The 17,562-nt window shown below is 33.0% G+C and overlaps 1 protein-coding gene across 1 annotated transcript; it reads left to right on the top strand.

Moving 5' to 3' along the window:
- Nucleotides 1–640: 640 nt before the first annotated feature.
- Nucleotides 641–4,650, top strand: LOC149572265 (trans-cinnamate 4-monooxygenase-like). The gene is made up of 3 exons (XM_089813499.1): nt 641–1,486; nt 3,364–3,497; nt 3,633–4,650. The coding sequence occupies exons 1-3, from the start codon at nt 711–713 to the stop codon at nt 4,220–4,222; spliced, it is 1,500 nt and encodes a 499-aa protein (XP_089669625.1). The 5' UTR covers nt 641–710; the 3' UTR covers nt 4,223–4,650.
- Nucleotides 4,651–17,562: the final 12,912 nt, after the last annotated feature.

The raw sequence follows: 17,562 nt of genomic DNA, 5'->3' as shown, positions 1-17,562 counted from the left end.
GTAATCTGAATATATTTTATTAATAAAAAAGAACTATTCATCACAAAAAAATAAAAGAAAGAAAAAAGAGTCTATTGAATTTATTTATAAATCAAATTTAATCTAATCACATATCTCAATTCAATCCAAACCATCCATCCATAGATCAAAACTAACCTAATCACATCTATGGAATTCCTACTCGAAAAAATTTCTAGACGAAGCATGAAAGGAAGGTTAGGTACCGGGCATCTCTAGAATGTTAATTCCTACTCCAACTATATGTGTACGACACTGAGAACGTGTCATCATAGACCCCATTCATGAAGTTCATGGACTGAAACTGGACACAAAGTGCCAGACATGCCGCCGCGCAGCACCATGAGAAGTAACAACTGAAGTCGGTTCGAATAAAAGTGAAAGAAAACAAAAACAAAACACGAAAAAACAGAGCACAAGGGACTGATCCAATTGTTATCAGGTGCTCTTGTTGGTGGGGGCATGGCGTGCAGTAAAAAAAAGTCTGTTATTATTGGGAGTTGGTGGAGGGAGTAGGTGGGAAAGTGAAGGTATCAGCCGGCCAAACTTCAAATAATTTCATCCACTCTTCGCACTGACCTATCTTTCCCTATAAATAGATGACCAATCTCGTAATGGCCGCAGCCCAATGCTGTGGCTCCGACTTAAGTCTCAAAATACGCTGTAATTTGGCTTTTATTTGTAGTGTAGAGATGGATTTGTTCAAGGGGTTAGTTGCCTTGTTTGCAATGGTGGTGGGTGGCATCTTGATATCTAAGCTGAGATCAAAGAAGCTGAAGCTGCCTCCTGGTCCTCTGGCATTGCCCATTTTTGGAAATTGGCTCCAAGTTGGAGACGATTTAAACCATCGGAATCTCAGCGATCTGGCCAAGAAGTATGGGGAAATATTTCTGCTCAAAATGGGGCAGAGGAATTTGGTGGTTGTTTCTTCCCCGGAATTGGCCAAGGAGGTCCTGCATACTCAGGGGGTTGAGTTTGGGTCTCGAACCCGCAACGTGGTGTTTGATATTTTTACTGGAAAGGGGCAAGATATGGTGTTCACCGTCTATGGGGAACATTGGAGGAAGATGAGGAGAATCATGACGGTGCCTTTCTTTACTAATAAAGTTGTTCAGCAATACAGATTTGCTTGGGAGAACGAGATTGCTCAGGCTGTGGCGGATATTAAGAAGTGGCCGGAGTCTAGCACTACTGGAATTGTGATTCGCCATCGTCTGCAGCTTATGATGTATAATATTATGTATAAAATGATGTTTGATCGACGGTTTGAGAGTGTGGACGATCCTCTGTTTTTGAAGCTTAAGGCCTTGAATGGGGAGAGGAGCCGCCTGGCGCAGAGTTTTGACTATAATTATGGAGATTTTATTCCTATCCTTAGGCCTTTTCTCAGAGGATACCTTAAGATCTGTAAGGAGGTTAAAGAAAGGAGGTTATCCTTGTTTAAGGATTACTTCGTTGAGGAACGAAAGTGAGCGAACTTTTCTCTTTTGGTTTTTCTTCTTTTATTGATTTTTTGGGTACTGGATTTATCTTCCCATTTATATTTTCGGTAGTGCTGCAAATTCTAGGAGGGAATGGTGGAAAAAGGAAAACATGGTTTCTTTAGACTGCTTTCTTAGATTATGAAGAAAATAATTTTTGTCGTCTTGGTATTTTGATTTACTTTGTTCGGCAGTTGAATAAAATAACTTTGTAGATCATTAGGGTGACTTGTTCTTGCTGTTTTATATTCTGAAAACTTTTTTTGGATTTTGTTTGTTTCAGGTGTTTGCTTCAATCTGAATTGAATTCATTTTTTTATTCTTTTCTGAAAACTTTTTAAGTTGAATATTTCTGAACTAGATTAAGTAACCCGTTTGGTTTTTCTCTTGCAAAATCTCGAGTGTAGTCAATGATCTCTGAGTGTAGTCCATGATATTAATAGATAATTGTTTGTTCAGTGTTTTGAGTGTAGTCTATTGTCCACCAGTAGAGAAATTTTTCTTTGTTGTACTCTATGAGCCAGTTAATAAGGAGGAAAAATTCGATCTCAAACAAACAAACATAAATCCTATTTGAAAAATATTCAAAGTACCTTGTTCATAAAAATATATTTGTACTGATCCAATTCCCTATTTGTTCATGGACGTGGACTTTTAAGATTCAACCTTAGATCATGACTAACAAAAGGAAAAAGCAGAAGTACCGAAGTCTAGTTGGACGCCACTACCGCATTTTTGAGATACCTTCACTTTTATTAGGTTATGGGAGTGTTTGAATTGACTCGTATACCTAATTCTGCCAAACTGTTTGGAAACCCCCCTGTCAATCATTTAAGTAATGAATTTGGTTTTACTGCCCCCACTCTGTTCAGTCTACCAGTCTTTCGAAGATTCAGTCCAATAAGTCTGTTATAGATCTACAAATTTTCCCGTCCTCTTTTCTTCCTTTAAACCTTTTTTAATGAGCAGGTCCACCCCGACAAGTCTTTCTTTGAAACTTTTCAATAGTCGTTGCAGAACCTGTAGAAATTGTCAACTGTACGGCTGTTAAGCCTTCAACCCTGCATATGTGGACTACATTGTTTTATTTGCAAGCCACCCATTTTGGGTATTATTTGCACCTAATCAAAAGCACCGGAAATCCCCACGCTGAGACATGGGAGGCCCAGATTTCTATCTTGGTGGTAGGATTTAGTCACAGTGCTCCCTGATCTTAGCTTAGTTGGGTGCATGCAGAGTGTAGTAGTACAAGCAGAGTCCGGGCTAGCAGATTGTTTTCTATACCCTAGGCTGCCCTGTTGTCTATGAACGATGAGATGTACAGGGTGTTATGGCCTTCTCACATTGTGCTTCCTTTTTAGGAAGAAAGGAAAAATGCTTTTACAGCGGACAATATGGCACAATCTGTTAATAATAATATGGGACTGGTATTTTTGTAATATGGGACTATTCTGTAGTCCTTGCTGGAACCACCTCTGTGCTACATGAGTAAGGTGTATATACCTCACCACTGTAAAATTTGAAAGGAAAGACAAAACCTCCAAAAAAAATTTAACAATCTCAGGATGAAATTAATCGATATGGATCATTAATTTTATCTCAACAATGGATGACTAAAGTCTGATGGGAATCTCCTCCCCTTCATCTGAAATCTTGTCAGTGTTAGTGTAGATTTTAGCCCTTTAATATAAATGGGTAGTTCTCACTTGGCTTTTGTTTGTACTGTTGTGAGAAATTGTGTCTATACCCTTTTATATAAATGGGTAACTCAAAACTTGATTTTTGTTTGTAATTTTTTTACCGTGGTGACAAATTGTGTTGATGAGGATTGGGCTAATCCAAAATTCTTTAACATAAAATGCAGGAAATTGGCAAGCACTAAAGGCCCTGTGAGCATGAGTGAGAAGGTTGCAATTGATCACATCTTGGAAGCTCAGGACAAGGGTGAAATCAATGAGGATAATGTTTTGTACATTGTGGAGAACATCAATGTTGCCGGTAGGTTTCATTTTGTAGATATTCAGGTCTACAGGCTTGCCCTTCTGTTTATGTCTTTAAATATCGTAACAATGTATTTTTTACCAAATCTCAAATTGAACTATACCAATCCAACTATATTTTGGGTTGTTGCAGCAATTGAGACAACTCTATGGTCCTTGGAATGGGGAATTGCAGAGGTTGTCAACCACCCTGAAATTCAACAAAAGATTCGGGACGAACTTGACACTCTTCTTGGTCCTGGTGTTCCAATTACAGAGCCAGACACTGTTAAGTTACCCTACCTTCAAGCTGTAGTGAAGGAAACCTTGAGATTGCACATGGCAATTCCATTGCTAGTTCCTCACATGAACCTTCATGATGCTAAGCTTGGTGGCTATGACATTCCTGCGGAGAGTAAAATCCTGGTGAACGCTTGGTGGCTTGCCAATAATCCCGAATGGTGGGACAAACCTGAACAGTTCAATCCTGAAAGGTTTTTGGATGGCAAAATTGAAGCAAGTGGAAATGATTTCAGATACTTGCCATTTGGTGTAGGTAGGAGAAGTTGCCCAGGAATCATCTTGGCTCTGCCCATTTTGGCCCTGTCCATTGGTAGGCTGGTTCAGGATTTTGAACTCTTGCCCCCACCTGGGCAATCCAAGGTTGATGTGAGGGAGAAGGGGGGACAATTCAGCTTGCACATTCTTAATCACTCAGTTGTTGTGGCCAAACCTAGAGCATGATCAATATGCACCCGCCATATAATTGCTGCCCTTATACAGGAGTCTACTTCAATTAACTCTCTCATATCCCAAAACTCAATTATTAAGGGTTTCTATAAATTTCTACAAAATGTCTGTTATTGGTGTTGCTACAATTGTTAATTTATGTATGTGTATGGTTTTAGGACTGCGTACTTAGGTTTACAGTGTAAGTGTACATGGATGTGATCTCAGAGCAGAGAGGATATAACAGTCCAAAGACTGCCCATATGGGTTTTAAACTTTTATGTACAAGGAAAATGTGTCATTTTCGAGGAGCAGATTGGCCATATGTGGTTTTATGTACCAGGCAAATGTGTCATTTTGTGGAAAGCATTTGGAAAAACCATCTGTCCGAATTCATGTGAAAGAAATAAAATAGAAATCTGGCAGACAATTATTTGAAGTTATGACATTGTGTTTCCACAATTCATCTGAGAGGAATTAGCCGTTATGATTAAATTGTGGGCTTTTTTTTCTTTATTTTTGGTGATTCATCAATTATGTGATCCATCATCTAGGTACACTACTTGGCCATTATTCTTTGACATTGTGATGATAGATCAAGACTGTGATGTGAAATCTTGATGACAAAGTACGCACACAAGGTTTTTCAAAGTAATTGCTGATTCCTTCAATGTTAGTCACCATGGCTACAGTCCCTTAGACAAGAAGTAATTATATCACAAGTAGTAATATTATGTGGCTGAGATTGTGGGATGGCTCAGCATGGCTGTCATACCTTTATCACTCTCAGTATCAGTTGCTTCAGACATCCAACAAACCCATCAAATCAAAATGAACAGAAATAATGATTCTGATGGAATGATTTAAAAAAAATTACATCGAGAGAATTCTATATGTGAGTGCCATGACGACACTCACGAGGACAATACCTACCTCACGATGACAATACCTATCTGCTCAATGGTTGAATATTTCCAATAATAACATTATTCATATGTCAGCAAATCCATTTGACATTTTGTCTCGTGGGCCATGGTGGATTTCTGAGCATATCCGTATTAAAGTGCTTAGCATAATGGTGATATGCCGAGTAGTGACACTTGTATGATATGATTTTATCTATTCTTTTGTATAGAGCATTGGCTTTTTTTAATGAAAAAGGTAAAAAATAATAATATAATTTAGAATCACTTGTTTAACATAGATGATTATTATTAATATTAATGGAATGGTTAGGTTCTCAAGTTAATTAGCCTTTACCAATAGGATTTGAGAACTAATCTATTTATAAAGTTTTTTACATATTTGATTATTTTAATCCATTTGTCAAATTTGAAAAAAGTTATTTATCTTTGGCTGCCTTTTCAATAAAGACAATGAAAAAAATCTAATTTTTTTAAAGAAGTATTTTATTAGCAAAAATAAACATTTTAAAAATATATGACAGCAATTAAAATATTTAAAAACTAAAATTACAAAGAAATTAAAAACAAATCAATAGGATAGATGTTTTAATTGGGACTAACAGATGTGCTTTCATTAACATCATTTCAATTATCAATAAGGCACTTTTTAATTTTATATTTGATAATTTATCAATCTAGTTTTTGAAAAGAATAAATTCTAGTTTACAAAATTTATAAGTTATTGAGTATATGATTGAATTATATAAGACATATTTTTAAAAATATTATGATGTATAACAATAGTAGATATTTGTTAGTACAAGTTTTAATTTTATTATAATTATGTTTTATAAATTTAATCTAAATTATATTCATTTTGTATGTATATTATATGATATACTTTTTATTTTCTATAACAATTTAATAATTGTATGTTGATGTATTATGTAGTTTTTCAATATAATAATTTTTTTATAATAATTGTATTTTGATGTATATTTATGCAATAATATCATTTCTTAATGAAAAATAAATTTGAATTGTCTTGAATATTAGAAAGTTTTATTTGTATTCTTAGATCCTTGTTGCATTTCTATGATTAAATTATTTTAAAGAAAAATAATTCATTGTTTTACAATTTACATTAATAATTGTTTTTTTTTTAGAAACTAAGAATTCAAATATTATTTTAATGTATTTATAGAAGATTATTTTTTTTTAAGAATAATATTTTGCATATATTTTTTTGCATGTATTTATCTCAAAAATATTGTTATAAAAATATGTCATATACTTAATGGAAGTTATTTCTATAAAAAAAAATAAATAAATAACAAATAAATAAATAATATAGTTTCTAAAAGTTAGTTATTTTTAAAAAATATATTAACATTTGTGTTGTATTATATAAAAGTTGATAGTATAGATTTTGTATGTTACAAGAAAGTGAAATTTTGATAAGGTATTATAAGTAAAACATCTCTAGATCTAGTTATAGGTAATGTACTATAGATTTTCGTTAATCTTATGATTGTCTTTTCAAAGTGAGGAAATAATGTGCTTCACATATAAATCAAAGTTAAATTTTCACTTATGTAGTTTTGTTTACTCTTTTATGCTCTTAGCACAAAACCATATGAACCATTAGTTCTATAAAAAAAAATTGAGAGCAAAGTCTCATCACATAAGACCTAAATTGTGTAATTCATTCTTTGTTTAAATGTTTGTAACTTTTACATATGCATGTCTCTCTACTTACAAAGAAATTAAATCACTAATAGTTTCAATCAGTCATATTAAACTATAGTCAAATTATTGCTCTACCAAAGCACATAAGGCAAGAACTTTGATGCTTGTGTCCCTTGTTTCAAATAATAATATCAAAAGGTGAGCATGTGATGGTTAAGATGGGTTGTTCTTGTTATCAAGGTTCTTAAATTCAAGATGAGGTCTCATGTTTGTAACTATTTGTGATCTTAGGAGTTAGATTCCCTATTTGTGATCTTCTTTGAGAGGTAGATTGACTCTAAAGTCACTATTGAACTTACTTGCACGATAATGGAGGTGTGTGATATATATGAAACTTTCTAGATCGGGAGCATGTAATTCATAAGTGGTGCTAATCATTTGTATAATTACGGTTGGTTTCATAAGGGAGATTGAAATCTTATATAATGGATTTTCCATGGAAAGATGTAGACAAAAATGTTGTACAAATGTTGGGTAGTGTGTAGGTCATGACAAATAATCTATAGCTAGGTATTATATTAACTATGAACCAAAATACTATATTTGAATGTTTTTATCTCATTTTCAACACATGATTGACCTAGACTTGGGTGGCAAATATAAAGGCATGTTGTGGACTAGAATACTATATTGAATGCTTTCATCTCATCTATAGCATATAATTGACCTAGACTTGGATGACAATTAGAAAGGCATCTTGAAGCTTCAAGGGATTACTACTAGAGACAAGACAACTAGATCTTGGGTTACGTCACAATAAGGAAATCCATATTGCCTTATCTAGGCACTACATAGGAATTGTTGATCACTAATTTTAGTGAGAGTACATATTCTAAAACATATAAGGGATGAGGTTAGGGTTGCGCCCCAGACAAATTTGCCAAAATGGATACCCCTAAGTTCTTGGCTCTTAGTCAAAGAGGTTTCAACATAAAAGTGTGTGCTCCTATATTGGGTAGCAGAAATTCTCTGTGGTGGCCCTAGTTGGGGCTAGGTTTCTCTCAGGCTTCATTCCCTTATTAGGAAGCCTTGCTCTGAAGTTTGAACCTTGACATTTAAAAAAGTCTCTCAATGGGCCCTTCATCTTTTAGTGAAGTTGAATGGCTTCAAATAAGCCCACTAGGGATTTGAAGTCTTGTTGAGTGCCAAGCTCTGACATAATAAGGGATGAGGTCAGGATTGTGTCTTGAGCAAATTTGGCAGAATGGAACCTTAGACCTTGGGTCTTAGCTAAGATGTTTCATCCTATAGGTTTTTGCTCCTATTCGGGTAGGAGAAATTCTTCACAGGGTCCCTTGCTAGGTTGTTCATAGGCTCTATGCCTTTGCTAAGTAGCCTTGCTCGTGGGTTTAAACTATGTTCCAAACTCATCTTAATAGCTTCATATCATATCATCCACATAAATTTGCACATTGAGATTCAAAAATAAATTACATCAACCAATGTGATTCCATGAGTGTTAACTAAAACATGTCTAGAATATATATATATATATATATATATATATATATATATATATATATATATATATATATATATATATATATATATATATGTATGTATGTATGTATGTATGTATGTATGTATGTATGTATGTATGTATGTATGTATGTATATGTATGATGTATATGTATACATATACATATATATATATACATACATATACATCATACATGTAAATACATATACATACATATATACATATATGTACATGCAGTACATGCATATATATACATAATATATATACATATTATGTATATATATATATATATATATATATATATATATATATATATATATATATATATATATATATATATGTATGTATATATATGCATGTACATATATATGTACATATAAATATACATACATACACACACACACATATATGTATGTATGTATGTATGTGTGTGTGTGTATGTGTGTGTGTGTGTGTGTGTATGTATGTATGTATATGTATACGTATATATGTATGTATATGTATATGTATACATATATGTGACGCAATGCAAGGCAGGAGAATTTTCAAAGGAGATGTCCTAGCCCCCTACAAATAACCACACAACAGTAACACAACAACAATGCAAGATCTGATACCCAATCACCACTCTTTATTCATAAATATAAGTGTTTACATGCAATATGCTCGGTTGTAAGGCCTTTTGAGTTAGGGCCAAATACAACATCAATTACAATAACAGTTTTGCAAGATCCAATATGATCCAACTTACAATCCTAATCCTAGCTAGTCCAGATCCACAATTGGATAAGAACACCAAAAAGAATCCACACTTGTACCCTTAGGTCGACTAAGCAATCCTCTGGTTCTCAAGCCACAACTAATAGCCCTTCAAAGTTCGCATCTACCCTTCATCCTCTTCTCCAATTTGGATGATCATAATGATAAATGCCTAAAGACTCCACAAAACACCCTTACTTATACCCAACTAAGCCACAAGTCAGCCCAATTCATTACAAATTAAATTAAATCCTTACATTAAATATATGTTGAGCCAACACAAATTAAATATCCGTACATAAATTAAATGCCAAAAGTCTACTCATAGAAAACTCGACACGAACAGGAACCAAGACCAAGTTGAGTGCCAAAGAAAACCAAGCTGAGCATCAACCAAACCATAAGCAATGTTGAGCTCTGAGAGCATGTCGAGCTCCATAGTGTATGTTGAGCTCCATAGTGTATGTCGAGCACCATTATCTATCAAGCTACTTGGGCAAACTATGCCCAATAATGACCAAGCACCACTTCTTTGGTGACCGAGTCCACAACCTCAAGCCAAAATTTCTCTAACATGTAGGATTGCCAACAAGCCTAGGATGCTCTTGCATATATATACACACACACACATACATACATACATACATACATACATACAGAAATATTTAGACGCACACACACACACACACACACATGTTTGAGTCAAGGAATCACAATACAAGTGCTACCATTTTTACTAGAACCTTTGTCTTTATATGTTGTCTGAATCACTGTATGGCTTCATCATGAGTAGGGAAATTTATTTTCGTATTCAAGTTGCATCACAACTATTTGATTTTGGACTATAGTTACCATACAAGTTCCTTGCTATTGATTATTAAATCTAAATATTCTTACCTACCATTTGGAAGCCATTTGCCAAGTGCTTGAAAAAACCACCCATAGAAGATTTGTATAAAATGTTGTAATATCTATTTGCAGTGCCTTGTGAATTATTACAATTTTGGACAAGTTACTTCACAAATGAAATTGGAATAAAAAATACCTATTATGGTGGTATGTAAGGTATTCAATACAATGCCTTTGTTTAGAGGAAGTGAGACAAGTACCTAACAAAATATTAATGGTTACTTTAGAATATTCAGACTCTATTAAATATGTTTATTGGAACGTCTCTATGAATATGAAATAATTTATTAATTTTATGTAGACAAATGTTTAATAAAATGCTTACATGATTTTTCCTTGTATTCAAATCAAAAGTTTGAGATGTGAATCTACAATTTAGTGGATACTTCAGTTTTGACAAAGGTTAAGAATGTGAAAAAGTGACCGTGTGGGTTTGAGAGTCTTGGCATTACAATATTGGAGCTAGTAACTAGTAAGGGCTCTTAATAAAGTAGCATAAGAGCTAAGATCTTGCTAGCCTTTGGGTTTATATTAGATTGTTAATGCAACCAAGTGATAGGAAAGAAAATATTATCAAAGGGACTACGCAAGATTTGGAAACCACTATAGGTACCTAAGGGTAAAATTGTATCCTATATAACTGGTTCTTCTTCTAGAAATCTTGAATAGATTGTAGAGATGGGGTGATAGAAGGAATAATAGACGGTGAGGCCTCACCCCGACCTATCATAGTATAGACATTATTATTTGCATTTTGATATTCAGGAATTTGACATTTTGATACTTATTCGACACTTAGACAGATAGTGGTTTGTTTTATCTATTGATTTTGATATTACAATAGTGTTTTGCACCTATGATATGTAGTAAGAACCTAAAATTGTGAATGGAAGAATCAAACACATATGGATGCAACTTTATGACATGATAGAATTAGATTATGATATGATGCAAAATGTAAATTTGATTACGATGATTTTTTAATTTAATGTGGTAAGTAGATAAATGTTAATTTGATAATGATGATTTATGATTTAATGTGATACACAGATAAATGCTAATCTAATAATGAAAATTTATGATTTAATGTGATATGCAGATAAATGTTAATTTGATTATGATGATTTATGATATGTAGATTTTGATATGTTAACATTTTTAATGATTTTTTTGAAATGATTAGGAAAGGAAATTTAATTTGAATTTTGTTAATATGGATTTCATAAAATTTGGAATTATATGCATATATTTTATATGACCTCCTTGGACTATTGATGCTTGAGTTTAATGTGCAAGAAGTGGAACCATGGAAATTATTGGGGGAAACAAGTTCCAAACCTATGTGAACACAGTTTAACCAAGGTGAATCTTTGGAAGATTCAAAAGCCTCATTGTGAAAGTATTTTACTTCATAAATGTAAGTTTTCTTGTATGTGGAAATGTTTAATCATAAAGATGCATTAGGCACATGTAATGGTAATGTGGAATGTGATTTTATGTGTCACTTGTCACTTGTGGACTTTGTGTGTAATTGACATGTCATTTAGGGTTTTGGTCATGGTGGAAATTTACTCTAAAACTAATTACCTTGTTAATGAGTAAGTAAACCCACTTGACAAGGGGTAAGATGGGTCACAATCAAAGGAAATTCGACTTTGGACTTGGCTAGGGTTTTGAGGGGTCATTAGGTGGTCCCAAAGTGTCTTTTATGTGAAAAGAAGTTACCCATATGATAGTATATCATGTTAGGGACCTAATTTCGACCATGTTAGTGCCTAGATAGCCTAGGGGGTCCCTTTACCCATGCATTATTTCATCAATTCGAAATTGGAGTTGTCATGTGTTTTCTCCCATGTTCCCACTAAGTCAAATATGGAAAATTTAGAGGGAGACAAGTTTGTAAGAGGAAGTGGCTTGGTGTCTTTGCTAAAATAATTAGTGGGAAGGCCTTATTAGAGAGTCTTGGACAAATTAGTGGTTTGTTCACCCACTCTCTAAGTTTAGAGCTAGTTAGGCTTTGGAGGAAGATTAAGGGAGCTCTACAACAACTACCATTGCCTTTAGCTTGGACCAAGGTTCGTGCTCAAACCATGATCATTTTTCTTTTGGCATTGCATAATGAATCTATAGGCATGGAGTGTTGTATGAGATCTTGTATTGTTATTGTGAATCTTAGAATTATTTTGTGTTGGTGTGATTGTGCATTGTGTTTCAAGAAATTTCTTAAATCTCCTTGTTTTGATTTGAATGTCAAGTGTTGTTACAGATGTGAGGGCTTCACTCACCCTTTGGGAAGGGAAGAGAAGTCTAGGGTGAAGGGCTTACTTGGGCTTGAAATATAGTTGAGAACCTTGGAGTATGGGCTCCATTGTATCCCATATTCATTCATATCTTGCTTTGGGGATGATAAGGGAAAGATGGTGTAGAAAGGAAGCTATAGTGTGTGGAAGCCTCGAAAGGACGTGAAATTTTGTTGATTTGTGAAAAGCCCCGAAAGGGCATGAAAAATTGTTTATTGCAGATATGCTATGATATGAAAAATCTCATTTTTGAAAGCATACCTTCACCTTATATTCAAGGTTCCAATGGTGAATCAATGTGCAAGCCATGGGAGGGATTGTTTTGTGTTATGTGATGTGTTGCATGCATTGACAAGTGATGTGTGTGTGTGTGTATCCTGTTTGGACTTGTTTCCCCTCCTTGATGGGTGGCTTCAAAGAAGCCTAGGATGGGAGGTGAGCCTCCATGCTTCCTAGTTTGTGTGTGGTTGCAAGTTTTGTGAAGATGGGTTCTTTGAAGATATTAGGGTTTCATCCTTAACAATGTTGAAAAATCAAGTGTGTAGAGAGACCAATCTTCCCATGTTATCACAAAATGTGTTGGGATGATTAAGTCTTCATTTTGTTTCAATGTGATGTAAAAATGAAATATTCATATTATTGGATATTGTTGAAATTGTGAAGTTGAGAAAATTGAACAAAGTAGCCTTTGCAAGGAAGCATTCACTATGAGCTTCACAATATGTGATTTGATGTATTATGAAGAAGTTATGTAATGAGATCCTTCTTCTTATGTTAATTGTAAATCATTTGGTAGAAATATTTCATAGTTGTTGTGTGGCAGATTATTATGGATATAGTTGATTCAATTCAAAACATAGATGATTACATTTTAAGTTTATATGTTATGCATTCAATGTAATGAAAGAAAATTATTATATTTGATAGTTTATTGTACATGCATGTATATTAGTTCATTTGGATTCCAAGTTCTAATAGATCATTAGATGAGATAGATGCTATAATAATATACACTTGAAAGTTAAGAATTAATAGAGAAGTAAAAAATAAATCAATGTCAATTCATAAACATGGCCTCCTAAGATAAGAGTAGAAGAAAATAAATCGTAAATGGCTCAATAAAAACCCATAAGAGAAAAGTGGCTACAGGTGCATATTCTATTCTCTGGAATTTGTATGGGGAAAGTTAAAATTTATCGTAACTTATTATAGATCAATATTTTCTTCAAAAGGCATATACCCATAATTTTTTTATAAAGATGCAATTAAATAACTACTTTAGAGCAAAAGAAAAGAAAATAATAATATACTAACCTAAGGAACCACTTAGGTACCTAAACTATGTCTACTCACCTTGGGATGTTATAAAATACTCCACCTCTAAGTGGGGTCACATGAGTAGAAGTGTGTTCACACTCAAATTTGAACCAAGTAAAGGAAAATATAAATTCAAAACACTTGAACCAAAGCAAAATAAAGAATAAAATATATATACCGAACTTAATTATTGATGAATCTATATTACCCATTAAAGAGTGGTAAAATACCACGTTCAAAAGAAAACAAAAAATATCATGGAAAAAGGGGGAAGTGGTCCCCACTAGTTGGCCATATTTTAGACCATCCTTGGACTTAGGTGAAAGGGAATGATATGACCTTTTGTACTTAAACATGTCAACAACTTTCTCCTAGGTGTCCACCTTCTTGCTTGGAAATGTGAGTGAGTATAAGTCTTAAACTTCACCCAACCATGTCATGCCTAGGGAGGAGCAAGTAAAGTTGTGAAGTGATTCATGTTTGATTAATGTCTTCCTTGGGATCCATGTTGCTGACATGACATGATTTTCTCCTAGGCCTCCTAGAAGGATTTGACCCTTGTCACCCCACCTTGGGAAGAATAATTAGGGTACGTGAGTCATGAGGAAGGGGGGACTATGTATAAAAAGGGGAAAGACATATTATTAAGAGGATAATATTAATGATTGGGTTTGTGTGGGATCAAGTGTAGGTAGATGTGTAAACTTTTAATTTATTTAGGATTAGGATAAAGTGGGAGTTAGTAAATAATGTGGAATAGTAGGTAGGTAGGTTGAATAGGACTAATTTAATGTAAGTTAGAGCTAATTTAATCAAAGTTAGCATAAGTGACTAGTGTAAATAATAAAGTTGGCATTTAGTTTTTTTTTTAACTAAATAATAATTGATAGATATTTTTTGTGGTTATGTATATAGTCATAGAATTATGGGTAAGGAAGATAGAGTTGAATGTTAAATAAAATCATCATGTTATTATTATTTGAATGATTACTTTATTATAGTAAATTTGTGTTAATAAAGTAAGTTGGAGGCTTAGGTGGGTAATTAATTATATGTAACTAGTAAATTGAAAGAATAATAATAAGTAAGTAAATAAATAAATCAAATCAAATAAATAATAAATAATTAATCTAAAAACCTAGTTAGTAGTACCTAATTAGTAATTTACCAATATGATCGAAGTTGAAAGGGGATAAGATGTTAGGAGTGCATTAAAGGGGATATATATATATATGTGTGTGTGTGTGTGTGTGTGTGTGTGTGTGTGTGTGTGTGTGTGTGTGTGTGTGTGTGTGTGTGTGTATGTATGGAAATGTAAGATAAGTGGACAAAACACGTAATAATGTTGCATATATATATATATATATGTATGTGGTAGGGTGACTTGTATTCAAAACATTTAAGACAACTATAAAACATCTCCGCATTTGCAAATCATCAAACCATTGAAACTACATTGATACAGAATTTGTACTTCACTTTTATATAGATGAAGTGTCTTAATTGGGGTATAAAATGTGAAAATTCAAAACAATAACATCGTCTAACTCTATCTTTATGTTTTGGAATTTCAACCAATGATAGAAAACAAGGTGGCCCCTCATGGAAAACTTGAAGTCTGAATTTTCAAATGAAACAAGTTCCTTTACACCAATAAACTTATCACCTCTAAACTCAATGATTGAATTAGTAACTTTCTAACATCCTTGTGGAAACATGAATTTTTTTATCTAGACACCTCATAGTTCGATAGAACATTCATAAAAAGTATAGTTCTATACACATTATCTTTAGTTTACCTTTAAAAAAATAAATTAGGCATGACATAGACCATTGGATGATCATATCAAGGAAGTAAGAGATACTCTAAGAGGAATTGAAAAAAGAAAAGAAAATGTAGCCAATGTTCTTCAACAACTTACAATAGCTATACAATAGTTAAGTGCAACTCTGTGAATATTTCAACATAATCATAGTTATGGTGGTAGCATTGCTGACTCCCTACAAGGTGGAAGAGCTCCCAGACACTTTTTCGATATGTATTTGATGCTTATTTTTGTTGATGATGATTAAGATAATAATTATGAAGCATAGATGTCATTTACTTATAATTGTATGCCTAAAGTGTGGGCACACTTCTATGAGTCATTATATTCAAGATTTCTCAAAAATGAGGTCTCGAATGGCGACTCATAGCTCCCTATTCATGGGGTGCAGGGGTTTGTAATGGAGGCCCTCAGTCTGACCTAGTTTGTGCCCATGCAAGTAGACCACGAAACAAGAGATTCAATGATCTAATATGCATGCAAATGAAAATGAAAAACTAATCTAAATGATAACAATGCAAAACAATGCAAGAAATAAAATCTAATCTATGAAAAGAAATAACAATGCAGATCTAATCTATGAAAGCAAGATCTAATCTATCAATGCAAGATCTAAGCTAACATGAAAATCAAAGTATGGATCATGATGATGGAAGCCATGCATGCAAGAGAGAATGAGACAAGAAGATAGAAGTTCTCCACAAAAGCTTTAATATTCAAAACTCCTTCAAAAATCATTCTCCAAACCTGCAACATAACAATAGCATAATAATGGGTCTCTAAAATGAGGAGAGGACTCTCCCTTATAAAGAAGATTGGACGATCTAGATTGAGAGGAAAAAGATTTAATCAAGGGTGGAGAAATAATGATCCATGTGAACTAAAGATCCACCAATGAGAAAAGTGGAGTGGTTGAGAAGAAAGTGGAGAAAGGATGAAGATAAGTCCCATATTAAGTGTAGATAAAAGATTTATTTGATTTTTTATTTGTTTTAACTCCTTTTTCATCAAAAAGAGATTTAAGTGGGATATTTTATTTAATTAAAAGGGAGCAAGTTCTTTTAATTAAATAGGAAATATTTAATCAAATTAAAAGAGGGGTTTTTTCTCTTAATTAATTAAATGTAGGTGAATTATTTAATTAAAAGAGAGGTTTTCTTTTAATTAAATGGAGACTTATTTTATTTAATTAAAAGAGAGCAAGTTCTTTTAATTAAATAGGAAATATTTAATTAAATTAAAAGAGAGGTTTTTCTCTTAATTAATTAAATGTGGATGAACTATTTAATTAAAAGAGAGGTTTTCTTTTAATTAAACAGGGACTTATTTTATTTAATTAAAAGAGAGCAAGTTCTTTTAATTAAATAGAAAATATTTAATTAAATTAAAAAGAGAGCTTTTTCTCTTAATTAATTAAATGTGGATGAACTATTTAATTAAAAGAGAGGTTTTCTTTTAATTAAACGGGGACTTATTTTATTTAATTAAAAGAGAGCAAGTTCTTTTAATTAAATAAGACTTAGGATAAAATGATCAACCTTAGAAATAAAACAAATTGAATTTGATCAAGGAAATTGATTTGAATTGATTTAATAAAATATTACACACCATTGATTTAGAAAACTTGATAAATTGATAAATTGAATAATGGGGGCCCATAGTCTAGGTGACCATTTTAGGGTGCATACAATAATGTGATGACTATGCACGATGAAAGGGACCTCCTTCCAATTCATGTTAAAGAAAATTGATCTTTTAGTCAATACAAGGGACAACGAAAGAAAAACATGAGAACTAGGAAAATTAGAAGGCCTAAAACTCAAAACAAGGACAAAGCATGCAATGAACATATGCTGATAATGGTAAGAAAATTGCCTAAGATTGGAGAGAAAAGCTTGATACTTTCTTGACACTTTAGTCCATGGAGAAGACAAAAGAAATTAAATTTTCTACTATGCACTTGGAACAAAATATCATTGGTGACATCATATACTTGTGACTTAGTTGACTTGTGGTTTAATTAGTTCATATGTGGAGTTCAATGTTAAGTTTATTGCCCACTTTGATAGGAAGTGTACAACAAGTCAAATAAATGGTGGGTGGGGGGGGT

The sequence above is a fragment of the Cupressus sempervirens genome, chromosome 2, assembly GCF_028749045.1.
Source record: "Cupressus sempervirens isolate cs-2001-9-10 chromosome 2, ASM2874904v1, whole genome shotgun sequence".
Classification (NCBI taxonomy): Eukaryota; Viridiplantae; Streptophyta; class Pinopsida; order Cupressales; family Cupressaceae; genus Cupressus; species Cupressus sempervirens.
Note: the sequence above shows the minus strand (reverse complement) of the source record. Positions and strands in the feature narration are given on the sequence as shown.